The 17,241-nt window shown below is 30.7% G+C and overlaps 1 protein-coding gene across 2 annotated transcripts in view; it reads right to left on the reverse strand.

The window, feature by feature from the left end:
- Window positions 1-1,900: 1,900 nt before the first annotated feature.
- The window catches only part of PolH (DNA polymerase eta), a 419,141-nt gene continuing 403,800 nt past the window's right edge, over window positions 1,901-17,241 (reverse strand). For both annotated transcript variants that reach the window (XM_089093495.1, XM_089093496.1), the window contains one exon: window positions 1,901-3,045. In XM_089093495.1, coding sequence (XP_088949621.1) covers window positions 2,016-3,045 — 1,030 coding nt within the window. In that variant the 3' untranslated portion in view covers window positions 1,901-2,015. The remainder of the gene's footprint in view (window positions 3,046-17,241) is intronic.

Below are 17,241 nucleotides of genomic sequence, written 5' to 3' on the forward strand. Positions count from 1 at the left end.
CAACATTATTCATTCTTTACTAGTTTCTGCTAAGAAAAAGCCTTTGACATTTTTGGCTCGTTATCATTAATCAAGGTTAAGGTCAACAATATCATATACATATGTTTAGTTCTCATCAATCAAGGTTAAAGTCAATAATAGAGAATCAATCTGCAAGCTAGTCCATCTTTAGATGGTATTTTTCCAAATCTAGGGGAGGGGCAAAAATATAGGGAAAAATGCCTTCCTCCTCCCAATTGGCGCCAATGGCTATGAGTGTGATGTAAGTCGACCAGCATTTGCATCATTTTGTCCGCACATATTGAGCTGGGTTGGGTCACCAGCACCTATTAAGTTTTAACATCTAGGCAAGACTTTCCATCGTGAAAGGAAGCGGGATTTTTCGAAATTAACGGATGTAGAAAAAATGTATTTTTCGTTCATACCTTTTTTGCAAAAGCAAAGTCCGTACGAGCTTAAATAGCCCTTAGAAAAATGCTGTGACCAACGTCTTGACAGAACATGCATTGACTAAAGCCTTGAAAAATGGGCCTTGAAAAAAATCCCCTTGAAACAGGGATTCAGGAAACGGACGAAGTATTTTTTACTCAAGACCTTTTTTGTCAAGGTAGCTTTAAAGACATCTCATTTTGTTGCAAAGGCGAAGGATGTACAAACTTATTATACAATTCATAAAAACCAGAGCATCAATAGTGCTGCATCCTATAAACTTTGTTTCTTTATTTTCTAACATTTTTAAATCTGACAACATAATTTATATTCCGCATATATTGTGTGCTGCCGCTCTTAGCGTAACAATGTACCCTTTTTTCCTATAATTTATAAATGTCAAGGATGAAATCAACTTTGTTCCTGAATACAGAAGAAATACTGTACTTCCCTTAGGAACAGTAAAACATCACTAATTAAGTAAGGAGTTTCTTGAGTGATTGCGGCTCGTTGTTTTGGTTAAAATGCTCATAATAAAAGCTGCAGTGTCTTGAAATATACTCCTTCGGCTTATGATGATACTCGAGGAGTTAATTAACCTTCTGTCTTAATAGAAATCCTTATTTGACTTAAAATGGATTCAAAATTACTGACGTACACTATGTATCTTAATAAAAAGACGCTAAATAGTTTCCTTAAAATGAATATCCCATGGAATAGAATTTATTAACATAAATATTCTATTTCAAGCGCGGTAGCATATCTTTTGTCACTTTTTTTATTTATTTTTCTTAGCTATATTATATAGTATTTACAAGGATTAAAAGTTCAGGGTGAATTAAGAAAAAGACGCTACGTTAGTACCAGTTTGCGCCGAGACCCCGGCTCAGTTTTTATTGTGGTGGGGTGGAGGGCGATACTAGAATTTAGCTACGGGAGAAAACTGCATACAAATTCAGTTTTTCCAAAAGTTTAAAAGAAAAAACTGGATTTTAGATACAAATTTTGTCTTTGATTTTAGATGCAAGTTCCCGTTAGTGAAAATTTAAAATAAAACAGAAATAGCCGTTTCATTATTTTACCAAAAGGTTTTTTTTTACATTAGGTACCAAGGGTGCCAATTCAAAAAAATATATGGGGGGGGGGGTAATTTGTATTTTTTAAATGAAAGCACAAAAATCTTGGGGAGGTAATTTTATTGTTTTTCGACGCCACCCCCCCCCCGAAAATAATACAACGATATTTCCTAGGAAAATACCAAAGAAAGTAATTTTCTAAATCTAGGGGGATGCGTACTTGTCCCCCCTTCAATTATCACCGCAGTTATTTACTTAAAGAAAAAAAAAATAGGCCGTGGCTAAAAAACAGGCTGCTCAAATGTCTTGAAATATCCTTAATCCCCGAAAGGATTTGCCTCATCCTTTCAAAGTATTTCCATAGTCAATGTTGGTTCTTATAGAAGAAGTTAAGCAATGTCCAAATTTATTCTATAATGCCAGAGAATTGTTTGAATAAAAAGGAAGTAAAAATTTTAAATTTAATAGGGTCTCAATAAGGTTAAAAAACACTTCTTTTCAAATGGATTTTTACTTGTGGAAAAAATCGTCAATTCTTCTAGACTTTATCAATTTTTCCGTGTTTTGATCTGTCTTTCTCTTCCGACTTTTATTGGACTCAGTACTTCGTTGGTTTGCACTAATTACAATTTCTGAATTGGTTTCTGAACGTAAAGCTTTTTGTAAATCTAAAGCTACGTGGAAATCATTATGCTCGTCGAACTCTACCAACGGAATGTTCACATTGCATTTGTTACATAGGAAACTAAAATCATCAGCTTTTGAAATAAACTTGTTTATGCCTATAGTTGACACAGCAGTTTTTCCAGCACCTTTAGCCTTATTCAAAGTTTCAGCGTTGTTTAACTTTACTCTTATTTCCACTGGAAGTGAATTCATCAATTCAGGATCAATCTTAGAACCTGATGGGAAAATTTCTGAAATATCAACCAAATCATCCACTTCAGATTCCATCTTTGACTTCAAGTTATACGAAGCCTTGGCACCAGTTTCTTTAGCTGAAGCTAATGCATTATTATTATCTTTCAGTTCTTTCAAAAATACACTTTCCGATTTCTCATTTTCGATGTGGTCCTTGAAAGAAGACCCACTACTAGAAAATAAACCTTCCTCTAGTCCCTTTGTTTCTAAATTAATGTCATTAAAAGTAGGCTTATTACTTGTATTTGGACCTTCTATTGATTTTTGCTCTAACTTTCTAGCAAAAAATCCTTTTAATGGCTTTAGTTCTACCTTTTCTAGATGTCCTTTTTCATTGCTGCTTATATCCACCTTTTCAGAAGCAGTGTCAACTTCTAAAGGGCATGTTCCTTGTGTGAACTCGTCAGCCTCATCGATATCATCATATTCAAGGTCACTGTTCTCAGTTTCTAGTCCAGACGTTTCTAGAGTAGGGTTAATTGGGGGCAGCGTTTGGAGTGAAATTTCATTTTTGTTGTTTGACATCCTTTTAAAGAATGAGTCTATTCGACCCGATTTTTTGGATTCATCTGGCTGAAATTTCCCAGCAGACAACGAAAGATTCTTCAGTGGAGGTATCCTAAAAGAAATATCCTTGTATCAGGAATAAATATAAGCGTCGGTTACTAAATCAATTTATCTATAAAGCAAACAAAGAACTAGAAGTAACCAGCCATCTGGCAGAAAAAAAAATTCCAGAATTTTCCCCAGCTGTATTCGAATATAGACAGTTATAGTCTATAGTGGTTCAAATTTGACAAATTAACTATAAAATGTCAGACAATCAACTATCTATACTCAAAAAAAGGTTTATACGGTTTGACATCCCACCCCAAAGCAAAAGATCAGATTACCCAATTTCCCGTCTTATGATTTAACGAGAACGAAATTGCTGGGAGGGCTGAAGAAGAATAATCACTATAGACCTTATTCATTCTAAAATCACCTTTTATCTGGGCCGTTACAAACTATCAATAGGAAAGCCCTTGCTGTAACATTAGTAATTTACGGAAAAGACAAAACACCCTAGAACAATTATTAGTATGTTTCTTTGAAATGCATTTCTTTTAATTCCTTACGAAACAATAAGTGGTTTTGTATTTGCGTCTTGTTTAAAGTACATTTTTAGCATAAAAAATTCTATGAAACTAATAGCCTCCCCAGCAAATTCCCGTTCTAGCAAGTGGTTTTGGGAAGAACCAGATTTTCCAAAGAAAATTTCAAGAAAGACTGAGTAGACTATTTATTTTCACTAGATTTGTCTTTTGGTAAATCTGAAACATTATATTCAGCTCAATCTTCCATCTTTCATATTAAACAGGCAATAATGTCGTAATTTTGTTTTTCTTACTACGAATCGCCAACTTTACCGCCAAGATTTCACAAAAAAATCATAATGAAAACATTTTAGGGCAAATTGAAATTGATACGTTTTTCAGGTCTATGGATTTATTATGTGCAGATTTCAGTTAAAATTCTAAAGAGATCATAAAATAAAACGAATAGCCAACTTTACCACCGAGTTTTTGCAAAAAATAATGATGAAAGCATTTTAGGAAAAATTTAAATTAATCAGTTTTTCAGGTCTATGGATTTATCATGTACAGATTTCAGTTAAAATTCCAAAGAGATCATAAAATGAAACGAATCGCCAACTTTACCACCAAGGTTTCACAATAAATAGTAATGAAAACATTTTAGGACAAATTGAAATTGATCCGTTTTTCAGGTCTGGATTTATCATGTACAGATTTCAGTTAAAATTCTAAAGAGATCATAAAATAAAACGAAGAGCCAACTTTACCACCGAGTTTCTGCAAAAAATAACGATGAAAGCATTTTAGGAAAAATTTAAATTGATCAGTTTTTCAGGTCTATGGATTTATCATGTACAGATTTCAGTTAAAATTCCAAAGAGATCATAAAATGAAACGAATCGCCAACTTTACCACCAAGGTTTCACAATAAATAGTAATGAAAACATTTTAGGACAAATTGAATTTTGATCCGTTTTTCAGGTCTATGGATTTATTGTATATAGATTTCAGTTAAAATTCCAAAGAGATCATAAAATGAAACGAATCGCCAACTTTACCACCAAGGTTTCACAATAAATAGTAATGAAAACATTTTAGGACAAATTAAAATTAATCTGTTTTTCAGGTCTATGGATTTATTGTGTCCAGATTTCAGTTAAAATTACAAAGAGATCATAAAATGAAACGAATCGCCAACTTTACCACCAAGGTTTCACAATAAATAGTAATGAAAACATTTTAGGACAAATTGAAATTGATCCGTTTTTCAGGTCTATGGATTTATCATGTACAGATTTCAGTTAAAATTCCAAAGAGATTATAAAATAAAACGAAACGCCAACTTTACCACCAAGGTTTCACAATAAATAGTAATGAAAACATTTTAGGACAAATTGAAATTGATCTGTTTTTCAGTTCTATGGATTTATTGTGTCCAGATTTCAGTTAAAATTCCAAAGAGATCATAAAATGAAACGAATCGTCAACTTTACCACCAAGGTTTCACAATAAATAGTAATGAAAACATTTTAGGACAAATTGAGATTGATCCGTTTTTCAGGTCTATGGCTTTATTTTATACAGATTTCAGTTAAAATTCCAAAGAGATCATAAAATGAAACGAATCGCCAACTTTACCACCAAGGTTTCACAATAAATAGTAATGAAAACATTTTAGGACAAATTGAAATTGATCCGTTTTTCAGGTCTATGGATTTATTGTGTACAGATTTCAGTTAAAATTCCAAAGAGATCATAAAATGAAACGAATCGTCAACTTTACCACCCAGGTTTCACAATAAATAGTAATGAAAACATTTTAGGAAAAATTGAAATTGATCCGTTTTTCAGGTCTATGGATTTATTTTATATAGATATCAGTTAAAATTCCAAAGAGATCATAAAATGAAACGAATCGCCAACTTTACCACCAAGGTTTCACAATAAATAGTAATGAAAACATTTTAGGACAAATTGACATTGATCAGTTTTTCAGTTCTATGGATTTATTTTTTACAGATTTCAGTTAAAATTCAAAAGAGATCATAAAATGAAACGAATCGCCAACTTTACCACCAAGGTTTCACAATAAATAGTAATGAAAACATTTTAGGACAAATTGAAATTGATCCGTTTTTCAGGTCTATGGATTTATCATGTACAGATTTCAGTTAAAACAAAAGAGATCATAAAATGAAACGAATCTCCAACTTTACCAGCAAGGTTTCACAATAAATAGTAATGAAAACATTTTAGGACAAATTGAAATTGATCCGTTTTTCAGGTCGATGGATTTATCATGTACAGATTTCAGTTAAAATTCCAAAGAGATTATAAAATGAAACGAATCGCCAACTTTACCACCAAGGTTTCACAGTAAATAGTAATGAAAACATTTTAGGACAAATTGAAATTGATCCGTTTTTCAGGTCTATGGATTTATTGTGTACAGATTTCAGTTAAAATTCCAAAGAGATCATAGAATGAAACGAATCGTCAACTTTACCACCAAGGTTTCACAATAAATAGTAATGAAAACATTTTAGGACAAATTGAAGTTGATCCGTTTTTCAGGTCTATGGATTTATTGTGTACAGATTTCAGTTAAAATTCCAAAGAGATAATAAAATGAAACGAATCGTCAACTTTACCACCAAGGTTTCACAATAAATAGTAATGAAAACGTTTTAGGACAAATTGAAATTGATCCGTTTTTCAGGTCTATGGATTTATCATGTACAGATTTCAGTTAAAATTCCAAAGAGATTATAAAATGAAACGAAACGCCAACTTTACCACCAAGGTTTCACAATAAATAGTAATGAAAACATTTTAGACAAATTGAAATTGATCCGTTTTTCAGGTCTATGGATTTATCATGTACAGATTTCAGTTAAAATTCCAAAGAGATTATAAAATAAAACGAATCGCAAACTTTACCACCAAGGTTTCACAATAAATAGTGATGAAAATATTTTAGGACAAATTGAAATTGATCCGTTTTTCAGATCTATGGATTTATTGTGTACAGATTTCAGTTAAAATTCCAAAGAGATCATAAAATGAAACGAATCGTCAACTTTACCACCAAGGTTTCACAATAAATAGTAATGAAAACATTTTAGGACAAATTGAAATTGATCTGTTTTTCAGGTCTATGGATTTATTTTATACAGATTTCAGTTAAAATTCCAAAGAGATCATAAAATGAAACGAATCGCCAACTTTACCACCAAGGTTTCACAATAAATAGTAATGAAAACATTTTAGGACAAATTGAAATTGATCCGTTTTTCAGGTCTATGGATTTATTGTGAACAGATTTCAGTTAAAATTCCAAAGAGATCATAAAATGAAACGAATCGTCAACTTTACCACCAATTTTTCACAATAAATAGTAATGAAAACATTTTAGGACAAATTGAAATTGATCCGTTTTTCAGGTCTATGGCTTTATTTTATACAGATTTCAGTTAAAATTCCAAAGAGATCATAAAATGAAACGAATCGCCAACTTTACCACCAAGGTTTCACAATAAATAGTAATGAAAACATTTTAGGACAAATTGAAGTTGATCCGTTTTTCAGGTCTATGGATTTATTGTGTACAGATTTCAGTTAAAATTCCAAAGAGATCATAAAATGAAACGAATCGTCAACTTTACCACCAAGGTTTCACAATAAATAGTAATGAAAACATTTTAGGAAAAATTGAAATTGGTCAGTTTTTCAGGTCTATGGATTTATTTTATATAGATTTCAGTTAAAATTCCAAAGAGATAATAAAATGAAACGAATCGCCAACTTTACCACCAAGGTTTCACAATAAATAGTAATGAAAACATTTTAGGACAAATTGAAATTGATCTGTTTTTCAGTTCTATGGATTTATTGTGTACAGATTTCAGTTAAAATTCCAAAGAGATCATAAAATGAAACGAATCGCCAACTTTACCACCAAGGTTTCACAATAAATAGTAATGAAAACATTTTAGGACAAATTGAAATTGATCCGTTTTTCAGGTCTATGGATTTATCATGTACAGATTTCAGTTAAAAACAAAGAGATCATAAAATGAAACGAATCGCCAACTTTACCATCAAGGTTTCACAATAAATAGTAATGAAAACATTTTAGGACAAATTGAAATTGATCCGTTTTTCAGGTCTATGGATTTATCATGTACAGATTTCAGTTAAAATTCCAAAGAGATTATAAAATAAAACGAAACGCCAACTTTACCACCAAGGTTTCACAGTAAATAGTAATGAAAACATTTTAGGACAAATTGAAATTGGTCCGTTTTTCAGGTCTATGGATTTATTGTGTACAGATTTCAGTTAAAATTCCAAAGAGATCATAGAATGAAACGAATCGTCAACTTTACCACCAAGGTTTCACAATAAATAGTAATGAAAACATTTTAGGACAAATTGAAGTTGATCCGTTTTTCAGGTCTATGGATTTATTGTGTACAGATTTCAGTTAAAATTCCTAAGAGATCATAAAATGAAACGAATCGTCAACTTTACCACCAAGGTTTCACAATAAATAGTAATGAAAACATTTTAGGACAAATTGAAATTGATCCGTTTTTCAGGTCTATGGATTTATCATGTACAGATTTCAGTTAAAATTCCAAAGAGATTATAAAATGAAACGAATCGACAACTTTACCACCAAGGTTTCACAATAAATAGTAATGAAAACATTTTAGGACAAATTGAAATTGATCCGTTTTTCAGGTCTATGGATTTATCATGTACAGATTTCAGTTAAAATTCCATAGAGATTATAAAATAAAACGAATCGCAAACTTTACCACCAAGGTTTCACAATAAATAGTGATGAAAATATTTTAGGACAAATTGAAATTGATCCGTTTTTCAGATCTATGGATTTATTGTGTACAGATTTCAGTTAAAATTCCAAAGAGATCATAAAATGAAAAGAATCGTCAACTTTACCACCAAGGTTTCACAATAAATAGTAATGAAAACATTTTAGGACAAATTGAAATTGATCTGTTTTTCAGGTCTATGGATTTATTTTATACAGATTTCAGTTAAAATTCCAAAGAGATCATAAAATGAAACGAATCGCCAACTTTACCACCAAGGTTTCACAATAAATAGTAATGAAAACATTTTAGGACAAATTGAAATTGATCCGTTTTTCAGGTCTATGGATTTATTGTGTACAGATTTCAGTTAAAATTCCAAAGAGATCATAAAATGAAACGAATCGTCAACTTTACCACCAATTTTTCACAATAAATAGTAATGAAAACATTTTAGGACAAATTGAAATTGGTCCGTTTTTCAGGTCTATGGATTTATTTTATACAGATTTCAGTTAAAATTCCAAAGAGATAATAAAATGAAACGAATCGCCAACTTTACCACCAAGGTTTCACAATAAATAGTAATGAAAACATTTTAGGATAAATTGAAATTGATCCATTTTTCAGTTCTATGGATTTATTGTGTACAGATTTCAGTTAAAATTCCAAAGAGATCATAAAATCAAACGAATCGCCAACTTTACCACCAAGGTTTCACAATAAATAGTAATGAAAACATTTTAGGACAAATTGAAATTGGTCCGTTTTTCAGGTCTATGGATTTATCATGTACAGATTTCAGTTAAAATTCGAAAGAGATCATAAAATGAAACGAATCACCAACTTTACCACCAAGTTTTCACAATAAATAGTAATGAAAACATTTTAGGACAAATTGAAATTGGTCCGTTTTTCAGGTCTATGGATTTACTGTGTACAGATTTCCGTTAAAATTCCAAAGAGATCATAAAATGAAACGAATCGCCAACTTTACCACCAAAGTTTCACAATAAATAGTAATGAAAACATTTTAGGACAAATTGAAATTGATCCGTTCTTCAGGTCTATGGATTTATTGTGTACATATTTCAGTTAAAATTCCAAAGAGATCATAAAATGAAACGAATCGCCAACTTTACCACCAAGGTTTCACAATAAATAGTAATGAAAAAATTTTAGGACAAATTGAAATTGTTCCGTTTTTCAGGTCTATGGATTTATTGTGTACAGATTTCAGTTAAAATTCCAAAGAGATAATAAAATGAAACGAATCGCCAACTTTACCACCAAGGTTTCACAGTAAATAGTAATGAAAACATTTTAGGACAAATTGAAATTGATCCGTTCTTCAGGTCTATGGATTTATTGTGTACAAATTTCATTTAAAATTCCAAAGAGATCATAAAATGAAACGAATCGCCAGCTTTACCACCAACTTTTGTCCGTTTATCAGGTGTATGGATTTATTGTGTACAGATTTCAGTTAAAATTCCAAAGAGATCATAAAATGAAAGGAATCGCCAACTTTACCACCAAGGTTTCCCAATAAATAGTAATGAAAACATTTTACGACAAATTGAAATTGATCCGTTCTTCAGGTGTATGGATTTATTGTGTACAGATTTCAGTTAAAATTCCAAAGAGATCATAAAATGAAACGAATCGCAAACTTTACCACCAAGGTTTCACAATAAATAGTAATGAAAACATTTTAGGACAAATTGAAATTGATCTGTTTTTCAGGTCTATGGATTTATTGTGCACAGATTTCAGTTAAAATTCCTAAGAGATCATAAAATGAAACGAATCGTCAACTTTACCACCAAGGTTTCACAATAAATAGTAATGAAAACATTTTAGGACAAATTGAAATTGATCCGTTTTTCAGGTCTATGGATTTATTGTGTACAGATTTCAGTTAAAATTCCAAAGAGATCATAAAATGAAACGAATCGCCAACTTTACCACCAAGGTTTCACAATAAATAGTAATGAAAACATTTTAGGGCAAATTAAAATTGATCTGTTTTTCAGGTCTATGGATTTATTGTGTACAGATTTCAGTTAAAATTCCAAAGAGATCATAAAATGAAACGAATCGCCAACTTTACCACCAAGGTTTCACAATAACTAGTAATGAAAACATTTTAGGACAAATTTAAATTGATCAGTTTTTCAGGTCGATGGATTTATCATGTACAGATTTCAGTTAAAATTCCAAAGAGATTATAAAATGAAACGAATCGCCAACTTTACCACCAAGGTTTCACAGTAAATAGTAATGAAAACATTTTAGGACAAATTGAAATTGATCCGTTTTTCAGGTCTATGGATTTATTGTGTACAGATTTCAGTTAAAATTCAAAAGAGATCACAAAATGAAACGAATCGCCAACTTTACCACCAAGGTTTCACAATAAATAGTAATGAAAACATTTTAGGACAAATTGAAATTGATCCGTTTTTCAGGTCTATGGATTTATTTTGTAGAGATTTCCGTTAAAATTCCAAAGAGATCATAAAATGAAACGAATCGCCAACTTTACCACCAAAGTTTCACAATAAATAGTAATGAAAACATTTTAGGACAAATTGAAATTTATCCGTTTTTCAGGTCTATGGATTTATTGTGTACAGATTTCAGTTAAAATTCCAAAGAGATCATAAAATGAAACGAATCGCCAACTTTACCACCAAGGTTTCACAATAAATAGTAATGAAAACATTTTAGGACAAATTGAAATTGGTCCGTTTTTCAGGTCTATGGATTTATTTTATACAGATTTCAGTTAAAATTCCAAAGAGATAATAAAATGAAACGAATCGCCAACTTTACCACCAAGGTTTCACAATAAATAGTAATGAAAACATTTTAGGATAAATTGAAATTGATCCATTTTTCAGTTCTATGGATTTATTGTGTACAGATTTCAGTTAAAATTCCAAAGAGATAATAAAATCAAACGAATCGCCAACTTTACCACCAAGGTTTCACAATAAATAGTAATGAAAACATTTTAGGACAAATTGAAATTGGTCCGTTTTTCAGGTCTATGGATTTATCATGTACAGATTTCAGTTAAAATTCGAAAGAGATCATAAAATGAAACGAATCACCAACTTTACCACCAAGTTTTCACAATAAATAGTAATGAAAACATTTTAGGACAAATTGAAATTGGTCCGTTTTTCAGGTCTATGGATTTATTGTGTACAGATTTCCGTTAAAATTCCAAAGAGATCATAAAATGAAACGAATCGCCAACTTTACCACCAAAGTTTCACAATAAATAGTAATGAAAACATTTTAGGACAAATTGAAATTGATCCGTTTTTCAGGTCTATGGATTTATTGTGTACAGATTTCAGTTAAAATTCCAAAGAGATAATAAAATGAAACGAATCGCCAACTTTACCACAAAGGTTTCACAATAAATAGTAATTAAAACATTTTAGGACAAATTGAAATTGGTCCGTTTTTCAGGTCCATGGATTTATTGTGTACAGATTTCAGTTAAAATTCCAAAGAGATAATAAAATGAAACGAATCGCCAACTTAACCACCAAGGTTTCACAATAAATAGTAATGAAAACATTTTACGACAAATTGAAATTGATCAGTTATTCAGGTCTATGGATTTATTGTGTACAGATTTCATTTAAAAGTCCAAAGAGATCATAAAATGAAACGAATCGCCAACTTTACCACCATCTTTGGTCCGTTTTTCAGGTGTATGGATTTATTGTGTACAGATTTCAGTTAAAATTCCAAAGAGATCATAAAATGAAACGAATCGCCAACTTTACCACCAAGGTTTCCCAATAAATAGTAATGAAAACATTTTAGGACAAATTGAAATTGATCCGTTCTTCAGGTCTATGGATTTATTGTGCACAGATTTCAGTTAAAAGTCCAAAGAGATCATAAAATGAAACGAATCGCCAACTTTACCACCAAGGTTTCACAATAAATAGTAATGAAAACATTTTAGGACAAATTGAAATTGATCTGTTTTTCAGGTCTATGGATTCATTTTGAACAGATTTAAGTTAAAATTCAAAAGAGATCATAAAATGAAACGAATCGACAACTTTACCACCAAGGTTTCACAATAAATAGTAATGAAAACATTTTAGGACAAATTGAAATTTATCCGTTCTTCAGGTATATGTATTTATTGTGTACAGATTTCAGTTAAAATTCCAAAGAGATCATAAAATGAAACGAATCGTCAACTTTACCACCAAGGTTTCACAATAAATAGTAATGAAAACATTTTAGGCCAAATTAAAATTGATCTGTTATTCAGGTCTATGGATTTATGGTGCACAGATTTCAGTTAAAATTCCAAAGAGATCATAAAATGAAACGAATCGCCAACTTTACCACCAAGGTTTCACAATAACTAGTAATGAAAACATTTTAGGACAAATTGAAATTGATCCGTTTTTCAGGTCGATGGATTTATCATGTACAGATTTCAGTTAAAATTCCAAAGAGATTATAAAATGAAACGAATCGCCAACTTTACCACCAAGGTTTCACAGTAAATAGTAATGAAAACATTTTAGGATAAATTGAAATTGATCCGTTTTTCAGGTCTATGGATTTATTGTGTACAGATTTCAGTTAAAATTCAAAAGAGATCATAAAATGAAACGAATCGCCAACTTTACCACCAAGGTTTCACAATAAATATTAATGAAAACATTTTAGGACAAATTGAAATTGATCCGTTTTTCAGGTCTATGGATTTATTGTGTACAGATTTCCGTTAAAATTCCAAAGAGATCATAAAATGAAACGAATCGCCAACTTTACCACCAAGGTTTCACAATAACTAGTAATGAAAACATTTTAGGACAAATTGAAATTGATCCGTTTTTCAGGTCGATGGATTTATAATGTACAGATTTCAGTTAAAATTCCAAAGAGATGATAAAATGAAACGAATCGCCAACTTTACCACCAAAGTTTCACAATAAATAGTAATGAAAACATTTTAGGACAAATTGAAATTGGTCCGTTTTTCAGGTCTAAGGATTTATTGTGTACAGATTTCAGTTAAAATTCAAAAGAGATCATAAAATGAAACGAATCGCCAACTTAACCACCAAGGTTTCACAATAAATAGTAATGAAAACATTTTAGGACAAATTGAAATTGATCCGTTTTTCAGGTCGATGGATTTATCATGTACAGATTTCAGTTAAAATTCCAAAGAGAATATAAAATGAAACGAATCGCCAACTTTACCACCAAGGTTTCACAGTAAATAGTAATGAAAACATTTTAGGACAAATTGAAATTGATCCGTTTTTAAGGTCTATGGATTTATTGTGTACAGATTTCAGTTAAAATTCAAAAGAGATAATAAAATGAAACGAATCGCCAACTTTACCACCAAGGTTTCACAATAAATAGTAATTAAAACATTTTAGACAAATTGAAATTGATCCGTTTTTCAGGTCTATGGATTTATTGTGTACAGATTTCAGTTAAAAGTCCAAAGAGATCATAAAATGAAACGAATCGCCAACTTTACCACCAAGGTTTCACAATAAATAGTAATGAAAACATTTTAGGACAAATTGAAATTGATCCGTTTTTCAGGTCTATGGATTTATTGTGCACAGATTTCAGTTAAAATTCTAAAGAGATCATAAAATGAAACGAATCGCCAACTTTACCACCAAGGTTTCACAATAAATAGTAATGAAAACATTTTAGGACAAACTGAAATTGATCCGTTTTTCAGGTCTATGGATTTATCATGTACAGATTTCAGTTAAAATTCCAAAGAGATCATAAAATGAAACGAATCGCCAACTTTACCACCAAGGTTTCACAATAAATAGTAATGAAAACATTTTAGGACAAATTGAAATTGATCCGTTTTTCAGGTCTGTGGATTTATCATGTACAGATTTCAGTTAAAATTCCAAAGAGATTATAAAATGAAACGAATCGCCAACTTTATCACCAAGGTTTCACAATAAATAGTAATGAAAACATTTTAGGACAAATTGAAATTGATCCGTTTTCAGGTCTATGGATTTATTGTGTACAGATTTCAGTTAAAATTCCAAAGAGATCATAGAATGAAACGAATCGTCAACTTTACCACCCAGGTTTCACAATAAATAGTAATGAAAACATTTTAGGACAAATTGAAATTGATCCGTTTTTCAGGTCTATGGATTTATTGTGTACAGATTTCAGTTAAAATTCCTAAGAGATCATAAAATGAAACGAATCGACAACTTTACCACCAAGGTTTCACAATAAATAGTAATGAAAACATTTTAGGACAAATTGAAATTGATCCGTTTTTCAGGTCTATGGATTTATTGTGTACAGATTTCAGTTAAAATTCAAAAGAGATTATAAAATGAAACGAATCGCCAACTTTACCACCAAGGTTTCACAATAAATAGTAATGAAAACATTTTAGACAAATTGAAATTGATCCGTTTTTCAGGTCTATGGATTTATCATGTACAGATTTCAGTTAAAATTCCATAGAGATTATAAAATAAAACGAATCGCAAACTTTACCACCAAAGTTTCACAATAAATAGTAATGAAAACATTTTAGGACAAATTGAAATTGGTCCGTTTTTCAGGTCTATGGATTTATTGTGTACAGATTTCAGTTAAAATTCCAAAGAGATCATAAAATGAAACGAATCGCCAACTTTACCACCAAGGTTTCACAATAAATAGTAATGAAAACATTTTAGGACAAATTGAAATTGATCCGTTCTTCAGGTCTATGGATTTATTGTGTACATATTTCATTTAAAAGTCCAAAGAGATCATAAAATGAAACGAATCGCCAACTTTACCACCAACTTTTGTCCGTTTTTCAGGTGTATGGATTTATTGTGTACAGATTTCAGATAAAATTCCAAAGAGATCATAAAATGAAACGAATCGCCAACTTTACCACCAAGGTTTCACAATAAATAGTAATGAAAACATTTTAGGACAAATTGAAATTGATCCGTTCTTCAGGTCTATGGATTTATTGTGTACAGATTTCAGTTAAAAGTCCAAAGAGATCATAAAATGAAACGAATCGCCAACTTTACCACCAAGGTTTCACAATAAATAGTAATGAAAACATTTTAGGACAAATTGAAATTGATCTGTTTTTCAGGTCTATGGATTTATTGTGCACAGATTTCAGTTAAAATTCCAAAGAGATCATAAAATGAAACGAATCGTCAACTTTACCACCAAGGTTTCACAATAAATAGTAATGAAAACATTTTAGGACAAATTGAAATTGATCCGTTTTTCAGGTCTATGGAATTATTGTGTACAGATTTCAGTTAAAATTCCAAAGAGATCATAAAATGAAACGAATCGCCAACTTTACCACCAAGGTTTCACAATAAATAGTAATGAAAACATTTTTGGGCAAATTAAAATTGATCTGTTTTTCAGGTCTATGGATTTATTGTGTACAGATTTCAGTTAAAATTCCAAAGAGATCATAAAATGAAACGAATCGCCAACTTTACCACCAAGGTTTCACAATAACTAGTAATGAAAACATTTTAGGACAAATTGAAATTGATCCGTTTTTCAGGTCGATGGATTTATCATGTACAGATTTCAGTTAAAATTCCAAAGAGATAATAAAATGAAACGAATCGCCAACTTTACCACCAAGGTTTCACAGTAAATAGTAATGAAAACATTTTATGATAAATTGAAATTGATCCGTTTTTCAGGTCTATGGATTTATTGTGTACAGATTTCAGTTAAAATTCAAAAGAGATCATAAAATTAAACGAATCGCCAACTTAACCACCAAGGTTTCACAATAAATAGTAATGAAAACATTTTAGGACAAATTGAAATTGATCCGTTTTTCAGGTCGATGGGTTTATCATGTTTTTCAGATTTCAATTTGTCCTAAAATGTTTTCATTACTATTTATTGTGAAACCTTGGTGGTAAAGTTGACGATTCGTTTCATTTTATTATCTCTTTGGAATTTTAACTGAAATCTGTACACAATAAATCCATAGACCTGAAAAACGGATCAATTTCAATTTGTCCTAAAATGTTTTCATTACTATTTATTGTAAAACCTGGGTGGTAAAGTTGACGATTCGTTTCATTCTATGATCTCTTTGGAATTTTAACTGAAATCTGTACACAATAAATCCATAGACCTGAAAACGGATCAATTTCAATTTGTCCTAAAATGTTTTCATTACTATTTATTGTGAAACCTTGGTGGTAAAGTTGGCGTTTCGTTTCATTTTATAATCTCTTTGGAATTTTAACTGAAATCTGTACAAGATAAATCCATAGACCTGAAAAACGGATCAATTTCAATTTGTCCTAAAATGTTTTCATTACTATTTATTGTGAAACCTTGTTGGTAAAGTTGGCGATTCGTTTCATTTTATGATCTCTTTGGAATTTTAACTGAAATCTGTACATGATAAATCCATAGACCTGAAAAACGGATCAATTTAAATTTATCCTAAAATGTTTTCATTACTATTTATTGTGAAACCTTGGTGGTAAAGTTGGCGATTCGTTTCATTTTATGATCTCTTTGGAATTTTAACTGAAATCTGTGCACAATAAATCCATAGACCTGAAAAACGGATCAATTTCAATTTGTCCTAAAATGTTTTCATTACTATTTATTGTGAAACCTTGCTGGTACAGTTGGCGATTCGTTTCATTTTATGATCTCTTTGGACTTTTAACTGAAATCTGTACACAATAAATCCATAGACCTGAAAAACGGATCAATTTCAATTTGTCTAAAATGTTTTCATTACTATTTATTGTGAAACCTTGGTGGTAAAGTCGGCGATTCGTTTCATTTTATGATCTCTTTTGAATTTTAACTGAAATCTGTACA

Source organism: Artemia sp. Qi Xiang Cuo, chromosome 8, assembly GCF_049724085.1.
Source record: "Artemia sp. Qi Xiang Cuo chromosome 8, ASM4972408v1, whole genome shotgun sequence".
Classification (NCBI taxonomy): Eukaryota; Metazoa; Arthropoda; class Branchiopoda; order Anostraca; family Artemiidae; genus Artemia; species Artemia sp. Qi Xiang Cuo.